Genomic DNA, 25,839 nt, shown 5'->3' with positions numbered 1-25,839 from the left:
TTACTTTTCCAGGTTTTGTACAACATTTCCAAGGAAACTATATCATTCATGGTTCCTGAGTAGATAACAAAATATACACGTAGTCACTTTAAGAACAGTTAGTTGGATCTGTCAATTGGAACCTTGATCACATGTCAGTGTGAAAGTGCTCCGAAACTTGTAGGAATAGAAAATTTGTATTCCACAAGATTTTTCTTCTTTATTCAGTCAAGGAAAATGCAAGCGACCTAAGGGGCCTTGTCACTATGAGTTGAAGGACGAGTAATGACAAAACCCTTAAATTTAAAATCATGAGTATTTCTGGCTGAATGACAAAAAATATTGGGAAATATAATTATACCTCAACAAGCATAATTTATAAAATATTGGGGAAAATACTGGAATTTTTACTCATATTTTGAGAATGTAAGAACACATGACAGAATGGTGTTGTTGTGATGTAGAATGCACACATAGAACGACCAGGGTTAAAATACCATATTTTGTGTTTGAACATATACAACTTGGTTTGTATATGTTATAATTTATGAAACTTGCTGATCAAAATGACAGACTGGCATTGTCCTGATGTACAATGCACACATAGAACAGCCAGGGTTAAAATACCATATTTTGTGTTTGAACATATACAACTTGGCTTGTGTATATCATAATGTATGAAACTTGCTGTTCCAAAGTGACTATATTTCGTTATCTACAAAAATGTCAATACTTGAGTTAAACATTTCTTTACAAGTATTTGGTATAAATACAGTTATATACATGATTATTTTAGACTAACAATATAACATATCATAATTTTGTTTTTCATATAAATCTACAGACATGATCTTTGTCAATAAATAAGTTAGAAGTCTTTGTCAGAACAGACTAAATGGAAAACATTGTAACAAAAAGTAGAATAAAAACAAATACTGCCATTTGAATGATGTCGACTATAACAAATTTTAAACACCACAAGCTGAGTTTATAAGCTTTCTTGCTCTTCAGTGGTTGACAAAAATATTAATCTTAACCCTTGATTAAGTTATTCCCCTAAAAGAGTTTATACATTTTTTGGGTAAAATTTTTCTGTATATTTAAAAGTTACTTGCAGTATTGTCTTTACTAAAGCTTACTTAACCATTACTTACAATTGACTGAACTCAAATCTGGCATATAAACGATCTGATGATGTAATTTTTTTATATGTATGAAAAATTGTGGCAGAAATTCCTTCTATGCAATCAACTGTTCTAACAATGCAAGGAGACAGTCACAATGTTATAGAAGGCATACCTACATCGATTATATTAGAATTGTTTAATAAAAGTTATTTGTGAGTATTTTCACTTGAGTAAAAAGTTTATAAACTCAGCTTGTGCCACTTCAAAGTTGATGCATTCCTTCAGTGGTGATAAAAATGAAAATTAAAGTTTAGTCAATTCACTAAAAGTAAACATTTTTATCTGAACAGAGTTATAACAATATTTTTGGTACAGTAACCATATTGTTATTTAACTTGGAGTCTATCATTTCATATTGTTCATAAACCTTGCTATGTCAACCTATTTCTACCACATACAGCTATGGCCATACCAGTGCAGTCATCACTGAAATAAATATATTATGTATTTCTTGTTCTGAATGGATCTAAACTTTGTTTCATGTTTCATACACTGGTCAATCAAAGTGGTTCATTTGCAAGTTGTTTACCAGTCATACCGATGGTAAGATAAATATCACTGTGTGACATCATAGCACTGTGTGACATCATAGCACTGTGTGACATCATAGTACTGTGTGACATCATAGTACTGTGTGACATCATAGCACTGTGTGACATCATAGTACTGTGTGACATACCACTGTGACATCATATTACTGTGTGACATCATAGTACTGTGTGACATCATAGCACTGTGTGACATCATAGTACTGTGACATACCACTGTGACATCATAGTACTGTGACATCATAGTACTGTGTGACATCATAGCACTGTGTGACATCATAGTACTGTGACATCATAGCTGTGTGACATCATTCCACTGTGTGACATCATAGCACTGTGTGACATCATAGCACTGTGTGACATCATAGTACTGTGACATCATAGCTGTGTGACATCATTCCACTGTGTGACATCATAGCACTGTGTGACATCATACCACTGTGTGACATTATACCAAGGTGTGGTGGTAATTGAGGTGTATACACATCTCCAGCCATAGACAACTCATGACAAGTCAATGGTCATTTCTGAATAGTTGAGGTCAAACTGCTTCAACCAATGTCATCAACATTGGGTTAATTCAGATGAAATGGTCATTTCTGAATAGCTATAGCCAAATTGCTTTGACCAGGGTGATCTGAGTATAGACCGCATAGACCAAGTAATCTGCTGTGGTCACATTACATCTACAGTGTAGACTGTTCAGGTGAAGGAAATCCACATCAAGTAAATTTATGAGAAGATATGTTTGACTAATTCCAGTTATTATCATACAAATGTTTCTTCTAGTGACGTACAATAGAGATAAGAATCTAAGAGTCGTGGTTGTATCAACAATTTAGTGTCTTCTACGTTAAAAGCTGAGCTTCCCAACATACTGTATAATTTCCTCAAAGCAGCCTGCAATACATAAATAATGAACAATTTATTATCAGGTTTGCAAAATTATTTTTGGTTTTGGAAAAACAAAGATTGCACAGTACTGCCACTGGGGCGCTGTTCATAATTAATGAACAATTCATTATCAGATTTGCAAAAATTTTTGGATTTTGTAAAAACAACAGATTACAAGTTCTGCCACTGGGGGCGCTATTCATGAGTAATGAACAATTTATTCCCAGGTTTGCAAAATTTTTTTTTTTTGAAAAACAAAAGATTACATAGTTCTGTCACCGGGGGTGCTGTTCATGAACAATTTATTCCCAAAATTATCTTTGGTTTTTGGAAAAACAAAAGATTACACAGTTCTGCCACAGGGGTTCTGTTCACAATTAATGAATAGTTTTCACTGCAGGTTTGCATATTTTTGGTTATAGGAAAACAAAATATTGTACAGTTTTGGTTGTTACATAAACAAAGGATTGCACAGTTCTGCCACTGGGGGCGCTGGTCACGAATATGAACAATTTATTACTAGGTTTACTTATGGATAATATCACATGTACAATGTCTAATTATTGGTATTTTGACAATTTTCAGTGAATATATTGTTGGTTGTCTAATCCAAAAGAGTAACACTCCAGTTTTGAATGGTTGAGAATGCAACCAACTTTTACCGTCAAACACTCTCGGAAATGATGAAGTTTTTACTATGACTATTGTGGTTTTCATGTCTGCTTCCAAACAGCACTCCTAGTGGCCAAACTATAAAGCCTTTTGTTTTTATGAAAACCAATTTATAGATTATCAGACATGCAACAAATATGGAATCACTACTGTTTCTTGCTCGATGGTCTTTACATAACTCAAACAGCACCCCTAGTGGCCAAACTATAAAACCCTTTGTTTTTATGAAAATCACTAGGCATGAAAACCACATTTTAGAGTTAAAAAGTCAACTCACCAGACATGCAATAAGGACAGAATCACTACTGTTTCTTGCTCTATGGTCTTTACATACCTCAAACAGCACCCCCAGTGGTCAAACTATAAAACCCTTTGTTTTTATGAAAACCAATAGGCATGGAAACCACATTATAGAGTTGAAAAGTCAACTTACCAGACATGCAACAAGGACAGAATCACTACTGTTTCTTGCTCTATGGTCTTTACATAACTCAACAAGTCGAGGTATTCCTAAAAAAAAAAATTAAAACTTTTGTTGAATCGAAAAGACATTATGATCTTGACATAAAATGCTAGCAATGAGCAGATGTGATTGAGTCTGTGATCAGTGTTTGTATTCACATCAAGAAAGAATTTTGACAATATTTTTTCCTTTTGGTCTGAAGGTTGTGGGTTTATCTATTATGACATTTTTGATAATATGTAACTTAGCAAACTAGTTTCAAATGGAGAAAAGGAATGAGGGAATTGTAGTGTGGATGGAACTACCATAAATTCATGAAAGCTTAGGGAAATACATATCTGCCAATGACTTTCCTACATTGTACAAAATGTACATGAAACATAAATACTATTATGACAGGTATGACTACAATTTTTTCATTAAAATTTCAAGACCAGAAAGAAGTTGCTTCATCTCATGAACAGCGCCCTCAATGTTCGAAATCAATATTTCTGCTGTCTTTCCAAAGTTTTTTTTCCATAAAGTTTGTTTGAGGTTATTTCAAAGATTTTTGTTCTTGTAGATTTATAGAACTACACAGAAAAAGCGTTATTTTTCCTAATAAGATTAGTTTTCTAAACCTTTACTTAAATAAATGACTAATATATGAGGTAGAGAACAAACCTTTGGCTTTGTAGATGGTGTCTGCATTGCTTTTTTCCCTACTGAGTCTTGCCAGCGCTATGGCTGCCTTTTGATGTACTCTCTCACAGGCTGCAAGTTCATCTTCTGAGATGAAGCCATTCATATATGGACGAGGTTTTTCATGTAAATATTGCACTAAGAGACCAATACCATTCTCAGCTGCTATCTCTTCCCTACACTGCTCTATACACGCCATATTGGCTAGTATCGTAGCAACCTGAAATACGACAAGTATACATACATTATATCTATGTGGGATTACCTCAGGAAGATTTCATTTTCGCGGTATATGCTACAGTGGGTATGAGTGAGAGAGAGAGCAAGCTCTAGTTTCTGAAAAATTACACTTTCTTTATTAAACATTACACCTACAGCTTAGCTAAAAGTCACCTGACCAATTAAACAATACATCGCAAGGGGAATAGGTTTCCAGGTCAACAACAGAATTTCCAATTACTGTGACATCCCTATTTTTCTCTGTATTTGGAATGACCTTGTGACTTTCTTTCTGCAGAATAATCTACTTGTTCAAAATAGGGGTGATGAGGACCAAACAAAACTAACCTGGTCTTTGGCGTACAACGAGGGCGCTTTTTTATTGCGGCAACCTTTTAATAGTACTGATGCTGCATTGTAATTGGCTAAGAAATCACTAGCCATGCTGTCCATGAAGGTAACATTGGCAATGGCTGCCGTGGAAACGAGGAAAACATCACTGTTACTGGCATCTTTGGAAAGAGCTGAAAAGACAAATTGTAATATAATGAGTTTCCATGGTAATAATTCAAGATTAATACTTGTTTCTTTTGACAACAACATTTCATCCTGTTCTTTATGAAATGTTCAAATGAGGATAAAAAGACAGAAATCAGTCAAAAGAATCTATAGAAAGTGGTAAAATGTAGTACACAGTACTCAATATTCAGAGGTGGTATTTCTCACTTCTAGTTATACAAATTAATAAGTCATTTGGTAAAAACATAACCCTTTTACAAGTTTTTATCAAATTTTTCAACCTCTCTCTCTCTGTCTCACTCTCTCTCCCTCCCTCCTTCCCTCCCCCCTCCCCTCCCCCTCCCTCTCTCTCTCTCTCTCTCTCTCTCTCTCTCTCTCTCTCTCTCTCTCTCTCTCTCTCAATTTTTAATACTTTGTAAAGGTCTTCTAAATTCTCTATAAATCCCATGTGTTCTATATATCCCATAATATGTTCTATAAATCCCATAATATGTTCTATAAATCCCATAATATGTTTCTCACCTGTTAATGCTTTGATAAGATCTTCTAAATTCTCTATAAATCCCATAATATGTTTATAATGATCTAATTCTGGTGACGTTATCTGGGCAATAACACCGGCAGCCTCTGTTCTCACGTCTTCATTCGTCTTCAAATCACACAGAATATCTGTAAGACATTCTATACCATCAGCCTAGGGGGACAAAATGGAAATATCTGTGAGACAATATCATCAGCCTAGGGAGGCAATATGTAAATATTCTGTCAGAAATTCTATACCATTGGCCTATGGAGACAAACTGTACAAATTCTTTGAGATATTGAGTTGACGGGGAAAGTCAGACACTGTTGTCAATTATTTGTGTTTTAAATTATCAAATTAAATTTTAAATTGTCGTGACATGAAATGACCAGAGTATATATTCCATATTTTTTGTTGAATCTCGTTTGTGTATTGTATAATAATAATAATAATGTTGATGTTAACTTTTACTTTTCAAACTCAGAATCTGACATTATCAAAAGATGGTACTTACTTTCTCTAATTCTTCAATATTATCAACAACACAACAAATTATTGCTATCACCCGAAGTGCATCAGTACGTAAAAATGAAAAAGTTTCTTGTCGGCAAAGGTGAAACAGTGCGTGCATACCGCCCTCCTGTGGACAAATGAAGAGACAAACATGTACTGATTAATCATATAACTACTTACTTCAGTTGTCATGGTGACAACCAACTTTAATTGTCATGGTAACTACTTACTGTTGCTGTACTCCATCTATTGTCTTCCTGGGCACATTTGTTAATATTTTCATGGCGACTACATTCTTTCTTTGTCATGGTAACTACTTCCTTTAGTTGCCATGGCAAATTACTTACTTTAGCCACAATGGTAATTTGTTTAATTGTCATGGCAACAAAGTACTTTAGTTGTCATGGTAACTACTTACTTTAGCTATGAGTCTACTCCATCTATCATCTTCTTGGGCAAGATTTGTTAATATCGTCATGGTGACTAATTTAGTTGTCATGGTAACCACTTACTTTAGCTATGAGTCTACTCCATCTATCATCTTCTTGGGCAAGATTTGTTAATATCGTCATGGCGGTTTTTACACAACAACTAGAATCATCTTCTAACCAATCAAATAAAGTCTAGAAAAAAACGACAATAGAATGATGTCATCATATTAATATTATAATAACATATCCCTGATATTTATATAGCAGGAATAAAATATGAACTTCACTTTCCTAAAGGATGAATCACTATGGTGCCACATTTTGCGTAAAAGATGCCAAAACACCTTCTTTTTGATACAGTACGCCCTCTTGTGTTGAAACTGAGTAAATGATACGGTCAGGCTATATACTGAGGTGTAGAAAGATTTATCACTGAACCTTTAAGCTTCAGGACTCATTTGTCATTTTTGCTGAGAGATTAGGCAGAAATTTCAAGTTTGGTTTAAAAAAATACATTTATTACAACCAAACAGAATCCCCTACAAGTCTTTGATACAAATCTAAATTGAAGACAACACAAAACATATTAAAATTTAAGAATTTGACAAAACTCACCTTTAATAAATGCAATTCTAACATTTCTATGAGTTTTGTAAATGACTCTGCTAGGTCACCAAGGCAACTAGCTACTGGCAAAGTTTGTGGTTTTTGTCCATTAATCATGGGAAAACTGAAAAAAAAAAAAAAAAAAAAAAAAAAAAAAAAAAAAAAAAATTATGTCATATTTCAATGATTTGAATACTTGATATAATACAGCATAGACTAACCATTGCTAAGGCTATTATATAACGAGATACAAAGCTCCTCATTTGGTTGTCTTCCCAGAATTCCTTGCCTGAGGGTACAGAAGTCTTCTTCTGTTACGAAGTCAGATTTGTCAATTTTTATAAACTCTATTTTATGGCATTGTGAGACACAGAATTGGTGAAACTGAATTCTCTGGGAGCGTAGCATAAAGAAATATGACAAAAATATATCAGCTCCCCTTTGTTCCCCTCATTTAGATACATCAGCTTCCCCACTGTTCCCCCTCATTTATATATATCAGCTCCCCTTTGTTCCCCTCATTTAGATACATTTCAGTTATTTTACCGAACAACTAGATGCTTAGTTAACCTTTGACCTATCCATTAACCAATCAAATTGAACGTAACCTAATTCTATAACAGTGAGGCTCTCATATCTTTCCACCCTTCAGACCCAGAGTAGGTATACAAACTGAATTATTAGTCTCGTCTTTGATGTGTCTTTCAAAGTTGTTGTCTGTAAAAAACACTGTCTAACCGTAACATTTAAGAAAACACGACGAAAGTGAATAAGTGTGAAAAAACGCTGGAGGAGCTTGTGAAGTGTGACTGTTAAAAGCTTTTGAAAGTCTGGCTGTAGGTAAAACACCTGAATATATTAATTGAGTTTAGGCAAAAAGGCATCAATTCTTGTAATCATTTCCTCATGACATACGGTAAACCTTCAGTTCTAAAACATCTTGAAAGTTCAATAAAGGAATTCTTATAAAACTTTGGGAACAAAATTCATTCTTAACGAAAACTAATTAAAAAATTTAACATCTAAAACTCTTTAATTTTTGGAATTGACAGCATTGACAGAAAATGATATATTTGAAATGTAAAAATCTAAAACTCTTCAATTTTTGGAATTGACAGAGTTGGATTAAGCTTTCATTGACAGGGGATGCTATATTTGTACTATATTACACAAGACCCATTTCATATAAATTGTAACTAGAATTATACCCATGTTGAATTAAATTTTTACCGACTGACAGACACACTTTTTTTACTTTTACTAAAATACAATTCAAGTCGCATGTTATGCTTACAAAATTTACCAAGTTGAGTTGTCATTTTACTAACAGACGTAACTTTCTCTCTTTACTCAGTACATGGTACATTCCAAGTCCAACAATATAAACCTGCAAAATTTTACCACTTTGAGGTGAAGTTTTTTACTAACAGAAAATCTAGCAGTACACACACCTTACTTGCTTCAAAAGATAATCTCCTTAAAAAGTTGAGTTGTCATTTTACTAACAGACGTAACTTTCTCTCTTTACTCAGTACATGGTACATTCCAAGTCCAACAATATAAACCAGCAAAATTTTACCAATTTGAGGTGAATTTTTTTACTAACAGAAAATCTAGCAGTACACACACCTTACTTACTTCAAAAGATAATCTCCTTAGACTACTACAGACCAGGTGAAATGAAATGAAGTGGAACATTCTATTACAAAGACATTTTGATGACCCTTGGGATGACTACAATTCCATCCAGTATTGAATGGTATGACCACAGTGTACTAAACATGTAACTGGAGACATGTACAGTCAATGGATAACATTCCAATATAGTACATGGTGTACTATGGTCTGATGTTATATAGTCACTATGGCAACAGCTTGGGGGGAGGGGAGGGTGGTACAGTATTGAATGGTATGACCACAGTGTACTAAACATGTAACTGGAGACATGTACAGTCAATGGATAACATTCCAATATAGAACATGGTGTACTATGGTCTGACGTTATACAGTCACTATGGCAACAGCTTGGGGGGAGGGGAGGGTGGTACAGTATTGAATGGTATGACCATAGTGTACTAAACATGTAACTGGAGACGTGTACAGTCAATGGATAACATTCCAATATAGAAAATGGTGTACTATGGTCTGATGTTATACAGTCACTATGGCAACAGCTTGGGGGGGGGAGGGGAGGGTGGGTACAGTATTGATATATAAGACATGAACTATGGTCTGAAGCTGTTCTGAGGTAGTTATCAATACAAGTTTCAAAATTACTAATTGTAAACTTTTCAGGTTTTAACGTCCGTAATTTGGTATGGGGGGAAAAGTCACCTCTCTATTAAAGTTTCTCCATTTTGTGAGAATTAAAATCATTTAACTTTTATAGAAGTAAAACTACACTTATATATACCAATATTAAATTTGTCAAACAAACTGAAATAACCTCAACCTAGATTGCCAACATTTTACCATTTTACCAGTGAATATGTATAAAAATAACTCAGCACACGTGCACAGTGGGTCACTTTATTGTTAACATGACAGTCTGATGAAGTGTATGCTGGTTACTTTTCTATCCATTGTGTGTAGGATACTTTACGGATGAATGATTCCGTTGTTGAAAATCCTGAACAAAAAACTTCAGATGTAAGAACTGGAAAATCAAATCTTTATCCATGAATAGAGATGACTAGCTACACCACAACAACATGTCCACAACCAATGGAATGTACTTTTGTTGTTAAAGACAGGAACTACAAAAAAACGCTGAAACCTATAATTACCGGTTATTTCATGGTGTGAAAAACAAATCACACCAGGAGATGGTCTTTCATTTCAGACAATGTTTTTATGACTTCTTGACATTTACTTCTCCGTCGATTCAAGAACCTCGAAAGCTGATTCTATAGAATCGATTTTGGTGTCTTCAGAACATGTTATATTCAGGTCAGTACTCACACTGACAATAGAACACTCAATCTGATTTGCTAGAAACATAACCTCTACACAAGCTAACTTTTGATTGGTGACTCAAAACTGCAAGTATTTGAATAAAGGTTTGTTAGCCAATCATAGTGAAAGTTAAATATGGTAAATTTTGCTAATGAGTACCATTTGTTTTAAAAGTCTATCTGATTGGTTGATACTTACCTTTCAACATGTTTGACTAACTTGGCGCATTCCTCCATGACAATTTCTTGTTCCTGTCGGGATAAAAGTGATTTTGTAGTAAGTACTTTCCCTGCAAAACTTATTTTGTGTATAACTACAGAGTTTGATTAAGTAACACGTTATTGATCAGTAACTTAATTATTTACTTACTTACAATATTTATTTATTTATTTATTTATTTGTCTTTTATATACAGGGAAATATTCTATTATTATACATAATATGAACTGAGAGAGAGATAGAGATAGAGAGACAGACAGACAGACAGGGCAGAGACAGACAAACATGGACAGACAGTGCAAGAGACAAACACAGAGACAGAAACACAAAGAGAAAAAGATGGAAGGAGAGGGACAGAGAAACAGAGAGAGAAAATGAGAATGAGAGAGAGAGAGAGAGAGAGAGAGAGAGAGAGAGAGAGAGAGAGAGAGAGAGAGAGAGAGACAGAGACAGAGACAGAGAGACAGAGAGAGACAGAGAGAGAGACAGAGAGAGACAGAGACAGAAAGGGCAGAGACAGACAAACATGGACAGACAGTGAAAGAGACAAACACAGAGACAGAAACACAAAGAGAAAAAGAGGGAGGTGATTGACACAATGATCATTATACCTACCACAAATATTGCCATGGGGTCTGGTCCATTTTCTATATCTTCTGTGCAATCATGTAGAATCTGTCTAATCTCACAGGTCATATCTATAACACATGTATGAACTGAAGACCATCTTTCTTTTTCTAATTTACTAAAAACAAACAGCAACATAAAAATACATAAAATATACCCATGGCAACAAGCAATACCAAAATGAGATTCATAAAATATATCCAAACATACAATAGTAGAAATATTAAATATGTGCACTGTGTTTCTTTTTATTGATAAAATTAGGAGGTCAGACTTTTCCTACAAAATCTAGTATTTAGTGTTTCATTTTTTTTCTAATATTTCCAAAAGTGACGACAGCATAACATTGACCTTTGACATTAATGGTATGCCACATGTACTTCACTGCAGACAACTTTACAATCATTTGTAATCACTACAAATTGATGCATAACATTTAGAATAAGTATTTAATTTGAATAATATTAGAAGGTTTATGAAATAAAAATCAAGTCATACTTACTTATACGTCCTAGCAAATGCTGTGGTTATTGCACTGGCTTTATGCCTGAGAATTCTTAACTTATCTGAAATCAGAAAAAAAAAACATAATTATAAACAAATGAAATTCTACAATGGTATATAAAGATTGTAGGTATTTTAGGCTAACTGTATCAAAAATGAAAGTTTGATATTTGTGTTGTGTCCTTGTACATAGATGCTCCTCCAAGTAGCATGATTATTTAGAAACAGATTTGACATCATCAGCTGTCATGAACCTTAAAATATACTTATTCGTAAAAGTTTTCAATATATAGCTGTACAGCGACTCTGAACTTTACTTTGTATAGGATACAGGCACTTTAGAAATTTTTCTGATTGATTGATCTAACGAATCAAGACTTTACAACAGTGATGTCGAAGGATTTTACGAGTTTCCAGGAGTCTGAAATTCCAGGAGCGTATGAACTCTAGCACCTGTTGCCGTCCTTCAAACTATTTGCATAATCATAATTTCATGCACCTTTTTAAAAAAAAAATTTATTGAAAATTCCTGTTTTACCTTTGATACTGTGAATACGTTTTGTTTTTTGTCCTTCTTTGACGGCTCCTGAGATAGACTTTCCTTGTAAAATACACATACACTCTGTCTCCGTCATCCCACGTAAATCTTCCAACCATCTCTGTACGGAGTCTACATCACTAACTCTCATTCTGTCAACAAAAACAACAAAAACACACAAATTAAAATGTTGCATAATTTCAAATATCAATAGAAAATTATTCAATTTTGAAATATTTTGGACAACAAAATTATAACAAAATAGAAAATTTACAACAAATTATGAACAAAACAAAAGTGACTATTTTGGAACAAAGATATACAAAATTCAAAAATGAAAACAAAATTTCTCAATTTACATTAATCATACATTCTTACAGAAATTTTTAAAATATCCTTAAAGACTTATTTTTCATTTGTCATTCTTATACAGAGAATAATTTTTTATATTTTGAGCACCGCAGAACTAAAGACAAATAAAACAAATTTTTTATTTATACTGGATCGTTCTTAAGTATATAAACACTTGTCTCCCAAGAAGTCCAGTGAGGGTCATCCCTCATGGGTTTAGTGTTAATGCAGGAGGAAACCGAAGTACCTGGAGAAAACCTGCGTTGTTCAGGGCGTTTTGTATAAAGAGGTGCTACGATGTGAATTTTTTTTATTCTCAACAAACCTGTCACTCAATCTACTATTTATGGCAGTTACTGTTCTTTTTATTTAGTATTTTAGAGCAAGTTGTATGTGGGGCAGATGTCATTTGCTTGTTTATGATTGGCTCTGCAGTTGTCTTCACTGAAGTAGGGAGGGTTATTTTTGTGTTTCCCCCTGGATCTGCAGACTGCATGACTAGAAGCAATTCTTTTTTGTCTCTAGTTCAGGTAGTTATGTTTTCCATTGTTTTTCAAATGGTCACTGTGTTATTGGTTTCTTCCCATCAGATGTACAGCCATTACAGATTGGAAGAACAGTTTTATAATGTTTTTTTAAGTTGATGTCAGGTTCTGCATCCACTATTTCTGGCGATTTTATTACTTTTTCCTTGATTATGTAAAAAAAATTTAGAGTCGGCAGTAAAAAACTAGGTGGGGTCGGGTAACCGGAACCAAACAATTCTTTTTTTTTTTTGGCCTTATGGAGTTCTTGGTTGTAAACTCCAAAGTAGGTACCTGTTTTACCACCAACCTAACATAAATACAGTTTCAAAGTATACACTACAGTGTTCTCCCCAGGATTTGTTGATAGGATGTCGGCTCATTAGCATAAATTAGCATAAATTTACATATAATTATATTCCGAAAAATCAAAGTACATCATAATAAAATTAATATCAAACAAGTAGTACATGTACATGTGACCAAAGGAAAGTTGAAGGCCAATTTATTAATTCAAAATATTAGCACCAAAAGAAACTCATCATAAAGCAGTGTTATTGATTATTATTGTTAGGAAAGCTGAAATTATTTAAATCTTAATGTCCACAGATAAATTAGACTTTCGAAACACGAAAAGTTTGTGTACAGCAACCGGCAGACATCGTGTTAGTCCGAAATATCGTGATACACGAGACTTACTATACTTCCCTATGGAGGACTTCCAAAACTCGCGATAGTTTGTGACGTCATGGCCGCCATATTGGAAAATCCATGCGTAGTCGTACGATCGTACGATGTATCAGTCTACAAATTACAATGTCAAACTACAAACTAAACGTGTTTTCAGGGTAAAATTGAACATGAAGCTGATAATCGGAGATAACATTGCCACTTTATCGAAAGGTACATTAGTCTGTTCAACTCTTTTCACGACATTGAAGAATGCACATGCTCATGCTCTTGGGTTGAGACATACGGTGTTATCACTGTTACTCTGTCACTCATAGAAAATTAACTAGACACTGAATGTCAACTTCATGCATTTGTCGAACTTTTATACTTTATAGCAAAATGGCACGGCATCGTTTGATTTTATAGTTGTCAAAATCTGGCAGTTCCGACATGCTTCTACGGTCGAACCGACGTTACGGATGGGCCGGTTTTGCCTTTGATTTACCGAAAGCTGTTGTACCGAGTGTGAATCACACTACCATTAGCGGGTTTACGCATTTTATTCCTATCGAAAACAATACTGATGGCAAACTTCAATGAAATCTGTCTGGTAATCATTACCATATCATAAACAAGGATGTCGGGCAAGATCTAAAGCGTCACGGCACATTGTCAAGCGTCACGGCCTGCCGTCCAAGCGTCACGGTGCCGTGCCGCTTCAAGGGCCTAGGGAGAACACTGCACTAACTATGGGCTGTAGGTACCTGTTTTACCACCAACCTAAACATACATACTGTTTCAAAGTATACACTAACTATGGGCTGTTTATGTTAGTTCGCCAATAATACCCTGAGAATTGAGAACAAACATCAAAGTTGACCATGCATTGTGAAATTAATGAGTGTTTATTGATTGTCAATTTGTCAATTTTTAGTAGTTGGTCAATAACAATGAAACCATTGATGGCTGTAAAGTGTCCCTACCACTGTCTAATACTGTTACCAGAACAGATGGTTAATCTCAAAACTCGTTTTTTTTTGTGTCTGAAACAGCCATTTTCTGCAAGTTTTTTGTTTACCAATTTGTCAGTATTAATAGCATCGACCCTAACAGAATAAATATAACTTAATTAAAATCTAACTGGTTTGTGAAAGCTTTTACTGAAATTTAACATGTAAGTCTGGCTTTGAAGGTTAACATATGGAACCAGGGTGCTAGTGTACATGTAGACTTGAAGTACTAGCGCTACTACTATATTTTTTTTATTTTTTATTTCACTTTCCTTCTTCAGCAAAATTCGACATCAAAATGTCAGTTGGGATAGCAAATGAAGTGGTAGTGCTAATCCTCCAAGTCTACGTGTAGGCTAACATATGGCTGCTTAGACACTGTGAAGGCTAACATAAGACTTGCACTGATGTTTGCCTATCTTATTTCATTTTCATCTCAAAGGTTGAAACGTTTCACATGAAGATGGTCACAACACGTTAGGTTTTGAAATTAAAAATTCTGATAGATGTGCAAAATCATCAAAATAAATGTACAATGTTGTCAGGGCCATTGTTTTGGTGAGCTAGCTGTTTAGACCACATATAGAGGTGTGACACATTGGATGCTAAATAAGTGATTACAAGAATGGGAACCGTACAACTGTTGTATTAGTACTAACATACCGTAGATGTCTGTGGTAGTAATTTAGTAAAAATATGGCGTGAATCTTTGACCAGTTTGGCACTATGAGAGGGCTTTTTTTAAAGAAGTTTAACTGTTGTATTAGTACTAACATACTGTAGATGTCTGTGGTAGTAATTTAGTACAAAGACAGCTGGGTCAATTTTTGACTAATTTCGCACTATGAGATTGTTTTTTTGTAAGAAGTCTGAACTAAATTAACTATTGTATTTACTTAATAATCAAATACTATAACAACAACAACAACAACAACAACAACAACAACAACTAATATTATTTATAGAATAACATGAATACTATTTTCATTTATGTAAATTTAAAATTTCATATTACCGCAGAAATATAATATTATAAATAAGATGTCTAAGCATCATCAAAAAAGTAATATGTAAATTTAATATTTCATATCATCACAGATATACCATCAACCACTGTTTCCTAGACAACCAGGGACTACATATGGTATGGAAGAATAATCATTTACTTGGGGACATACTAGAAATTTTACCATCTGTCATTACTTAGGGTTGAGTACATTGATTAATACACTGAACCGTACAATGAAATAATACCATGAAACATAGTCGGAGTACTCCCTGGAATATAAGGAAAATTCCCTGGCTTGCAGTCGGAAGGCATGTCGGCAAGAGAGTTTGCCTTGAATATTGTTGGAAAGTTTGTTGGCATGTAGTCGGAATACATGTATGTCAAACTCTAGAAGTGTTGAAAACAAGAGATTTAGACTGATAATAATAACACACTGGAAACACATGTGAGAGATTAGGAGCACTTCTCAGAAATAGCTAAGTCTCTCTGAAGTAGAAATGTGAGCAGTGATAACATGAAGATTACCTGTTATGTTAGGATAGACTTCAAGAAATCTACGTCTGTCCCAGTGGTTGCGGTACACCCAATGTTGAACACAAATACGTCAAACCTGCACCAAAACTGCCATTGAAAATAAAACCGCTAAATTTCCCAATAAGACTTTAGGGTGAATGGATCAGTGATGTGCGTCATGCACTACGTTTCACGAACAATGTCTGACAGCCAACGCAACTTGAGAGGATGAACTTAACAGACCTGGTCAGTTTCCTTTCAAAGAGGAGGCTGAATGGTGATGGGTTCTTTGTTGACCTCATTTGCATAACAATACACATAACAAAGAAGCGTATACAATGTGTGCAACAATGCAAACAATGTTGACAAGTTGAACAATAATATGCCTACAGGGGATTGTCCTATTGTTGCCAACAAGTGCATTTGAAAGTTTGCCAAACTGATACACACCATGACCACTAGTTCCTTCCCCCTCCATTGTTCACATATAATGGTTTGCTCAGTTACAATCCACCAGGACAAATGGACTATTCCATTCAGCTTTAGGTAAGCATGAAATGGAATACACAGTTAATAAAATTTACAAGCATGAAATGAGCAGACAAGGAGCTTAATAAACTTGCTAATAGCAACATAGTAAATTAAATTACTAGATACATGTTTGATCATGAAATCTATTAAACTATTCCCTGGGTCCTCCATTTATCATTCTCCATCCACTAATTGCTTCTTTTCTCATAAGAGATTGCTAGAAGACAAACATCCATATATAGATATATCGGATTAGTTTCAAATTACTTCACAATTCCAGTATTTGGACTTAAGTCAATATATTCCATTTAGCCAAAACACATTAAAATTCCCTGCCTTATTTAATATTGACATAAATGAAAAAGTGAAATGAAAGAGTTTATGTTTTCCACATTCAATTCATTTGCTGATATACAATTATTTTGTATAGTGACTGCGTTGTATAGTTGCTCAAAGACAGAATTATAGCTACGACTGCATCAGTACTACACTGTTAACATGACATCTGATGGTTAGTCGGTCAGAGAGGCCAGTGCGCAATCTGCAGTTTCAAGCTTCATCACTGCAGCCATTTCTTTCTGAATGGCTATAAGTCCTTGGGTAAGATTTAAACCACAATTATATGCCCCAGTTACCCTACTCTGGATGCCAATGTGGTTTCTAACTAGAGGTGTAAATCATAACGATACTGTATAGGAACTAGACTGTGAATGGAGGTGTAAATGTTAACCATACTGTATAGGAACTAGACTATATTGTGAGTGGAGGTGTAAATCATAACGATACCGTATAGGAACTAGACTATGTGAGTGGAGGTGTAAATGGTAACGATACCGTATAGGAACTAGACTATGTGAGTGGAGGTGTAAATCGTAATGATACTGTATAGGAACTAGACTATGTGAATGGAGGTGTAAATCATAACGATACTGTATAAGAACTAGACTATGTGAGTGGAGGTGTAAATGGTAACGATACCGTATAGGAACTAGACTATGTGAGTGGAGGTGTAAATGGTAATGATACTATATAGGAACTAGACTATGTGAATGGAGGTGTAAATGGTAACGATACCGTATAGGAACTAGACTATGTGAGTGGAGGTGTAAATGGTAATGATACTGTATAGGAACTAGACTATGTGAGTGGAGGTGTAAATCATAACAATACCGTAGGAACTAGACTACAGTCAACAAAACCATATAATTGGGGACAATATCTAGAATCATGTCTCCCAGTGTTGTTTCTTGAATGTATTTTTTGAATGTGTATATTTAAAAACTTCTCACTGTCTCTCGTACTCCGAAAGGGGTTGTAGAGTTAAATAAAATGATTATTTTTATATAAATATTATAAATTATTGTAGTATCGTTACAACGTAGAATCTTAGTACAAGGGGGTGGCGGTGGGGTGGATGCCCTCACAAATTGGTCAACGTCGGTGAGGGTGGGACGACATGACGCATACAGTCTAGAACAGGTAGTGCATGTAAACTTGATGTAGTAACTAATCTGCCATGGAGATAATGAGATATTGACTACATTTGCATAACAATGTACACATTTTAAATAACAACAGAAAGGGTGTCTTGGAGATATTGACCCATATTTGCATAACAATACACACTATTTACATAACAATGGAACTTGTTTGATAATCATGTTGTGAAAAAGTGAACCGTGGATTAAAAGCTGATAACAAGAAGTATGGATTGGTGGTACAAAAACAGACCACCAACCGTTTCAACAAAATTCACACACTTCACGGCAAAAAAACGGTTTATCGTTCGATAAACGTTGTCATGTGTGCGACGATGTAGACCTTATTTACATCCCATAATACATAAAAAAGATGTAAACATTAGTAACAAGGTTTGGGACACCTATTCAATTTTTTATTAGATTGTAACTTTGGTTCTAAGCTGCACTGTAGACACAACATTAGGTAAATAGAATAAAGTATGTGTATCAGTTACCATGGTAACCTCTTTGGATCCTTGAATTATGACTGCTAATTACTACAACTGTAGTTTTGTACAGAAATAAAAATTTGTAGCAAAGTGATTTTTTTGAATTCCACCAAATATTTACATATAGCGATTGAAAAAAATATATCTAATTATGCATTTTTGGGGGATAAAATAGTCAGGAATTAGAGACTAAAATAATATATATATGCATAAAAAGACGTCAATAAAATATCACTTTTTACTCTGATTTTTTTCTGGAAAAAGATGAGTCATAGACAGAAAGAGTAAAAAATTGATTTATGGTACAAAAAATATGCTGAATGACATCATTATTTCCTGTTGTTTGAATGTAAATATGAAATTTGTCAAAAACACAAAAATATAAGATGTACTGATGCAGAACAGAAAAGAGTGCCGCAAAGTATTCAACTGTCAAACTATATGTATACATAATTTGTGCAGACTGTCTGACATTTTAAAATTACGGAATGTTTGTTGATATGAATATTGTACATTACCTATGATAAAACAAATATTGCTATATCTATGTGCAAAAACTTAATCTGAGTTAGTAAAGACGTTACACTTCTACGTAATGTGTGCAAAGACTTAATCTAAGTTATAAGGATGATGCACTTCTGATACGTAATGTGTGCAAAATCTTTCTTATGTTGAACTCCATTATTATGGCATGTTTGTTGTTGTGAATTTGATGTACCACCTGAAGCAGAATAATATCACATTTGTAAAAAGTATCCGTCCTTAACCAAGCACTGCAAGTTTCAATTGGTCGATGAAACTCAAGCGTACAACATCCATAAACATTTGCAGATTTGAGTACTTTCATTGGGCAATTACGTTTGTCACGTTATATCTCATTACTGCCTATCATAAAATCAGTCTTTCTTCCTACCTGAGTCGCCTGTACTCTCTCCCTGTTATTTTCCAGAATATCGGCAAGTCAAACGGCATCATGGCGTTATCCATATTGTGGAACATATAAATAATGTACTCTAGTTCGTCTACATGGTACATCCGTTCGTTCTTTGAGCCTGACTGACCGGATAATTCCTTTCCCTTGCTATAACTCATGTCTCAAGTAAAAAATCAATTACATCTTTTATGTGTTATCTTTTGTGTGTGACTTTTACCTGTATGCCTGGACAATAGTTTTGATGAATAATTTGTAAGTTAACTATCACAGCTTTGTTGTTTTGATACACTGTTGATCATATGTTATTGATTAGTATTGCCGGTCTCAATTGATTTGTTTCTTAGTCACTAATGTAACATTTAGAGACCTGGCTATGTGTTGTGGTCTATGCACCACCAACGATGACTTCATGTCGTTTCACTAACATAAAATTTAGAGCCCGGGTTGTGTGTTGTAGTCCATGGAAAAATTTGGTGCATCACTAGAAATTGTGTGCACACTGGTCACCACATAATGATAATAAGAGATAGAGGAACATCAAATCTTGGTTCATCACTAGAAATTGTGCGCATCAGTACAGGTCAAATTGGCTTAGAGGACACACTGGTCACCACATAGTAAGAGATAGGGGAACACTAAATTTTGGTGCATCACTAGAAATTGTGTGCATCAGTGGTGTGTCAAATTGGCTTAGAGGGAACACTGGTCACAACATAGTAAGAGATAGGAGAACACCAAACTTTGGTGCATCACTAGAAATTGTGTGCATCAGTGGTGTGTCAAATTGGCTTAGAGGGTACACTGGTCACCATATAGTAAGAGATAGGAGAACAGCAAATTTGGTGCGTCAATAGAAATTGTGTGTATCAGTGGTACGTCAAATTGGCTTAGAGGGCACACTGGTCACCACATAGTAAGAGATAGGGGAACACCAAATTTCAGTGCATCATGGGAAATTGTGTGTCAGTGGAGTATCAAATTGACTTAGAGGGCACACTGACGATATCAGAGAAGTTGAAAAATAAGTTTACTGAACACGTAAAAAGAGCTAGGCTCCCTTGAAATGTGGTGATGACCCAGCACCCTGTCCTTTAGTTACCTTTATTGATACACGTTTGTTATTGTCTTAATGTTTACTTTTCTTTGTATTGATGTGGTAATCTCCCTTTGTGTTCTAGATATCAACAATTAATAATTAACGACTCTCAGATCACCTGTTCTATTGTCTTTGGAGATAATGAATAAAATTTGCATATTATAATCAGTAAATCAAATTGATTATTATCCAGGTCTGTATTTATCAGATCTTAGTTGAACTTTCAATCCTAACGTTAATATCATTGATTATTTTCTTCAGGGCTAGAAGAGTTTTTTATTCGTTACGGAAGTCAAAAGATCTAGATGTCTCAACTTGACCATGAAATTACGTTGCAATAGAGTCTACATGCCTATTAGTCATAACTGAAATTTGATGAGTTTTTCTTTTTTTCATGAAAATTAAGATGTCAAGTTGTGTCTTGTTCAAATTCGAAGATTGTCTTCACTTTATCATTAAAATGAAGTTGCAACATAGACATCAGTTTCTATGGTAACACGACTTCCATTACTATTACACAGCTTCTTTCTCAAATCAGTAGTTACAGATCTGTGTATGTGATAATTAGTCACATTATCCTTTTGTACCAAGACCCATCCCTGAATAGAACTGTTCACTGTTGAACATTAGGGAAGTACCATGGAAGTACCATCCAATACAGCTTTCAAACAGTACTTACAAATCCTGGATTTCATGTCAATTGTTTAATTTTCCCATTATTACCAAATTTCTACCATTTTCAGAATTTATGTATATGTGTATGTGATAATAATCTAGTATTCTATAAAATATATTAGTGATTTCTTGCACCAGTGCATGTGTGTACAAGTAAGTATGCAAATCATACTCAAATGAGTATAGATTGTTGGCTAAAGTGTGGAGTTACGTGCTTACACTGTGTAACTTGAGCATTGACTTACGTACTCACATCGTGTAATAATTACAGAATTTTGCTGTTTTGGATTAACTTTTGTCATAACAAAAGAACCCTGTTAGTTACACATGAGTTCCAGTGTGGTGTACTCGGGGTATTTGTACAAGTGCATCATTGCAGTCTTCTCTGCAGTTATACTTTCCGCTCAAGAGTAGCAAGTGAAACCGCAGCAGAAAACACTGCGAGCATTAGTGGAAATACCCCCCCACCCCCCCACCCAAGTACACCACACTTACACACACTACATGTATGTGTCATTGGGTTTTGTCACATGATACTAATTGAAAAGTTTGGAAACTTTTCCACTGATATATACATTTCATTCATTACTGATCATGCAGTCAAACGATGTCTTTGTGTTTATCATTAAAATTAAAGTTACACACCATGGGTTTTATTAACGACGAGTCAGAAGACATCATTAAAGTTACGTTAAAAAATTATACTAAATATTGATTTCATATTTCCGTTTCCTTCAAAACCAATTATTTTAAAAATTTGTTGTTGTGACGTCATCAACATGATTTAATGGGACTCATTTACGTAGGAACTGAAATCGTTACTATCAGTATATTCAGTTACCATGGCAATGGTAGTTAAAAATAATCTATTTTTTCTTGGTGGGTCGGTGTATTTTATAATGACGTCAAATGAAATATGATCTGACAATATAAATTTAATTTAATATTTTGTAAGCTGTAACTTGAAGGAACATGTTTGAAACTGATTTAACGTGAACCGCTTTTTTCATAAATTATGCACAAGCCAACTTATTGCCTTTGAACAGAAAATATAGATTATATACCTTGGTTGTTCTACGTCACTGGTTCTGCGGTGTTCGAAATATAAGTCAAAACATTCTAAATCGCCACTATTTTTTCCAGATTTTTAAAAAATTACGCTTGAGGAGGTATATATATATTATTCCGCAATATTTTACATCATCCTGCCAGAAAATACTCGAGACCTGAGGGTTTGTCACAACGGGTCGCTAGATGAGTAGAGAGAAAGGCTCCTTAGGTTACTCATCTTTTCCTTAGCTGAACAAAGGAAAATATTGGGAATAATATCTAATATTCTTTCTCAGTTGTTTCAACTCTGGAAACTTTTTGTAGACTGTCTATGCCCCTGATAGATCTCAACTACATTAAATAATTAGCAATGTAAACAGATTCGCTGAATATAACATATTTGTCATGCACCAGCCTAAGACCGGTATTGTCTCTGAACTGAAAATATGGATTATACACTCTGGTTGTTTTATTTCATGACAACTTGTGTCTACAATGTCACTGGTTTGTGGTGTTTGAAATATTAGTAAAATCATCGTTATTTTCTTGTTTAGCAACTTGTAGTGACAAGGCCTTTTAGGTCACCAACATTTCCTTTGGTTGAAAGAAAGAAATGAATTCATGTAATAATTTAGACTCTCTCACAGTCCTCGGAGCATGGTATCGCTAAAATGGCTCTTTTGTATGTACTGATATCTACTACATAATTGTACTGTGGGCCCTCATCAACTACATAGGGCTAATCATTTGTTGATGTGCCTCGGGGTATCGCAATGACACGGAGACACAGTAAAATGTCAACAAATAGCCTTATGTAGTCGATTAGGTCCCACAGTACAAGGATATTCTAGTACAATTATTCGGTAGAAATCGGTACATACAAAACAGCTAATAGCAATGCTCCCAAGGACTGTGAGAGAGTCTAGTAATTATTTGATCTTACCTTTGAACAGAATCTGAGAACCACAAACGTAGAGATGAACTCATGTCATTGGTATTCCTATAAAAAAACAAAGAAAGAGAAAACAAACATTTTAAAATTTTGTTTCTCTAAAAAATGAAACCAAATGTGTTAATTTTTGCTTGTAATACAAGTGATACTAGTACGGGTTGGGTTTATGAAAACTTGGGTTGGGTCAGCCCTCAAATTAGTTGGAAGCGCCAACTGGCAACACTCGTCTACAAATCCGTAACAGGTAATGCACCTTGTTACCTCACTGAAATGTTCAATCTTTCCAACCGAATTCATCTCTATAACACAAGACAGGCCAGTAAAGGTAACATATACATCCCTACAGTTAAAACGGAATATGGGAAACGGGCATTTCACTATAGTGGTGCTGTTCTATGGAACAATCTACCCCTATCCATAGAACAGCTCCGAACTCATCGATATTTAAAAGACATCTTCAGAATGTAGTCTGGTAATGTAAGTGGATATCTTTTAAAGTACACTGTGCATCTGTAACTTTTTGTCCTGGTTTGTCCCTTTTTGTTTTGTTTGTTTTCTGTGTACGTAATATTGCAACAGGTTCCATTGGGAGAACAGTGCTAATACACTGAAATGGTGTCTGTATATGAAAGATTAATAAATAAATAAATAAATAAATAAATAAATAAATAAATAAATAAATAAATAAAACAAATTTACAGTAAATCTGGACATTTTTGCTAAAGACCTATTTTCATTTACTTCACTGGAAAAAAAACCATGAAAATAAGTAGAGGGAAAATGCGTTCTTGTACATGAAGGTGCCAATTCTTGTACACTAGTTGAGATAGTGAGATAGGCAACAAGTTACTGACTTTTTTGAATAATTACTACATTACTACATAGACCAAAAGTTATTTTTCACTTTTACATTGTTTCTTGTTTAATGTATGTTAACCTAAAAACCAAGATATTTTTTGACATTAATTTTTTTTGTGCAGTTTTATAGTCACACAACTATAGTTCTCAGAGATTAATTTTTTACTAATTACCAGCCTGGTACATTGTACATGCACTGTTCACCTTTTCTCCAGCAGGAGATTTAGCTAGATTTCCAGTAGAATTTGCCCATTTGACTATATGTGGAGAGAGAGAGATTGTAGAAAACGACCACAAGTATAGTTACTAGCCTGCGGTAAGGTTGAGTAGGTGTTTGCCTTTTTCAGTTCTAGAACGTAATATGTTATTTCCTTACGTTTGTTTTATTTTTAACCTTTCACAAAGAACTACTAATTTATCTATTATAGTATTACATAATAGTGGATGTCTGGAGCTGTGATATGCAGCCAAGGATAAAAGTTTACGTTGTCATGACAACTGTATTTTTTGTGATGTTATACATTACAATTATATTACAGTGATATGACAGAACCCTATGATGAATGCTTGCAGTGTGCTCTGTAGCTGTACTTTCTTGGCATAGTGAGTGAAAGTGCAGCAGAAAACGTCGCAAGCATGAGTGCACACAAATACACCCAGTATGCCAACCTGGCACTCAACAATGTATCATGGGGTTCTGTTGTTATTACTTAGTCCAAAACAGCAACTTTCATTAAGAAAATTTCAACGGATTTTGTGTTAGATAAAATCTACCTGAAGATATTCGTTTAGCTTTTTCTCAAGATTCTTGCCCAACTTTCATGGCTATGAATGTAGAATGTTGTTAGTCCAAACCAAGAAGACTTCCTACTTCTTCTCTGTGACTGAAACGTCAGCTAAATTTACCAGGATCAGTGACTGTTTTCTAAGGGTTTTATTTTAAGTTTTAAGAGTACGTTCCCCTCCAATTTGAAGGTTAGAATTCAAAGAATGCTGTGTAAACAAAACCATTACTAACCCACTCTCTGTTACCTGGGTTCTAAAACCAAAAGTGAAACACTGCAGTCGGAAATGGCAGACATGAATGTATATAGAAAACAAAAGATGGTGAACACCTTACCCACAAATAGTAGCCATTGTCACGACTCCCTGACCTGATTTCCCAATAACAGCACAAAATTCAACTTGATTTGGAGGAGTTTAGCGGTGCTTTACCAACTATGGATTCCATTTGACAGTCTGCACGTAATCCTGACTGTGCGAAATGCAAAGTCTACCGTGCTACCGGCGGTTCAGTTATCGTTACCAAGTTCTCACAATGAATGTCGGTATAATCAACAAATACTTGAATACTAAGGTTTGTCTACAAAGCGACACCAAGATGGAAAGGGTCCAAGTCTTTGAGGTGTATATGATACTGAAATAATAGCGTGCTGAGTTTTTGTTACTGCTTTGCAAGGTTATACTAAAGTAAACATCGGATACATACAAACTTTGCCGACCTTAGAACATTCTAAATAACTCTGTGTCCCCCTAAATCTTTAAATAAACTTTCAGCTTAACATAATATATGCATACAACTAATTAAAACTAATTACACAATTTAAACTAATTTCA

General features: G+C 34.6%; 1 protein-coding gene across 1 annotated transcript in view; it reads right to left on the bottom strand.

The window, feature by feature from the left end:
• The window catches only part of LOC144452800 (protein inscuteable homolog), a 42,335-nt gene continuing 16,496 nt past the window's right edge, over positions 1-25,839 (bottom strand). Inside the window, exons 2-14 of the mRNA XM_078143955.1 lie at positions 23,356-23,412; positions 12,079-12,230; positions 11,539-11,602; positions 11,025-11,154; positions 10,389-10,441; positions 7,245-7,359; positions 6,711-6,821; positions 6,200-6,325; positions 5,685-5,856; positions 4,992-5,167; positions 4,407-4,644; positions 3,714-3,790; positions 1-2,614 (exon numbers count right to left, since the gene is read on the bottom strand). Coding sequence (XP_078000081.1) covers positions 2,483-2,614; positions 3,714-3,790; positions 4,407-4,644; positions 4,992-5,167; positions 5,685-5,856; positions 6,200-6,325; positions 6,711-6,821; positions 7,245-7,359; positions 10,389-10,441; positions 11,025-11,154; positions 11,539-11,602; positions 12,079-12,230; positions 23,356-23,412 — 1,603 coding nt within the window. The 3' untranslated portion in view covers positions 1-2,482. The remainder of the gene's footprint in view (positions 2,615-3,713; positions 3,791-4,406; positions 4,645-4,991; positions 5,168-5,684; positions 5,857-6,199; positions 6,326-6,710; positions 6,822-7,244; positions 7,360-10,388; positions 10,442-11,024; positions 11,155-11,538; positions 11,603-12,078; positions 12,231-23,355; positions 23,413-25,839) is intronic.

This window comes from Glandiceps talaboti, chromosome 23 (assembly GCF_964340395.1).
Source record: "Glandiceps talaboti chromosome 23, keGlaTala1.1, whole genome shotgun sequence".
Lineage (NCBI taxonomy): Eukaryota > Metazoa > Hemichordata > Enteropneusta > Spengelidae > Glandiceps > Glandiceps talaboti.
This window is presented reverse-complemented; position numbering and strand designations above follow the sequence as displayed.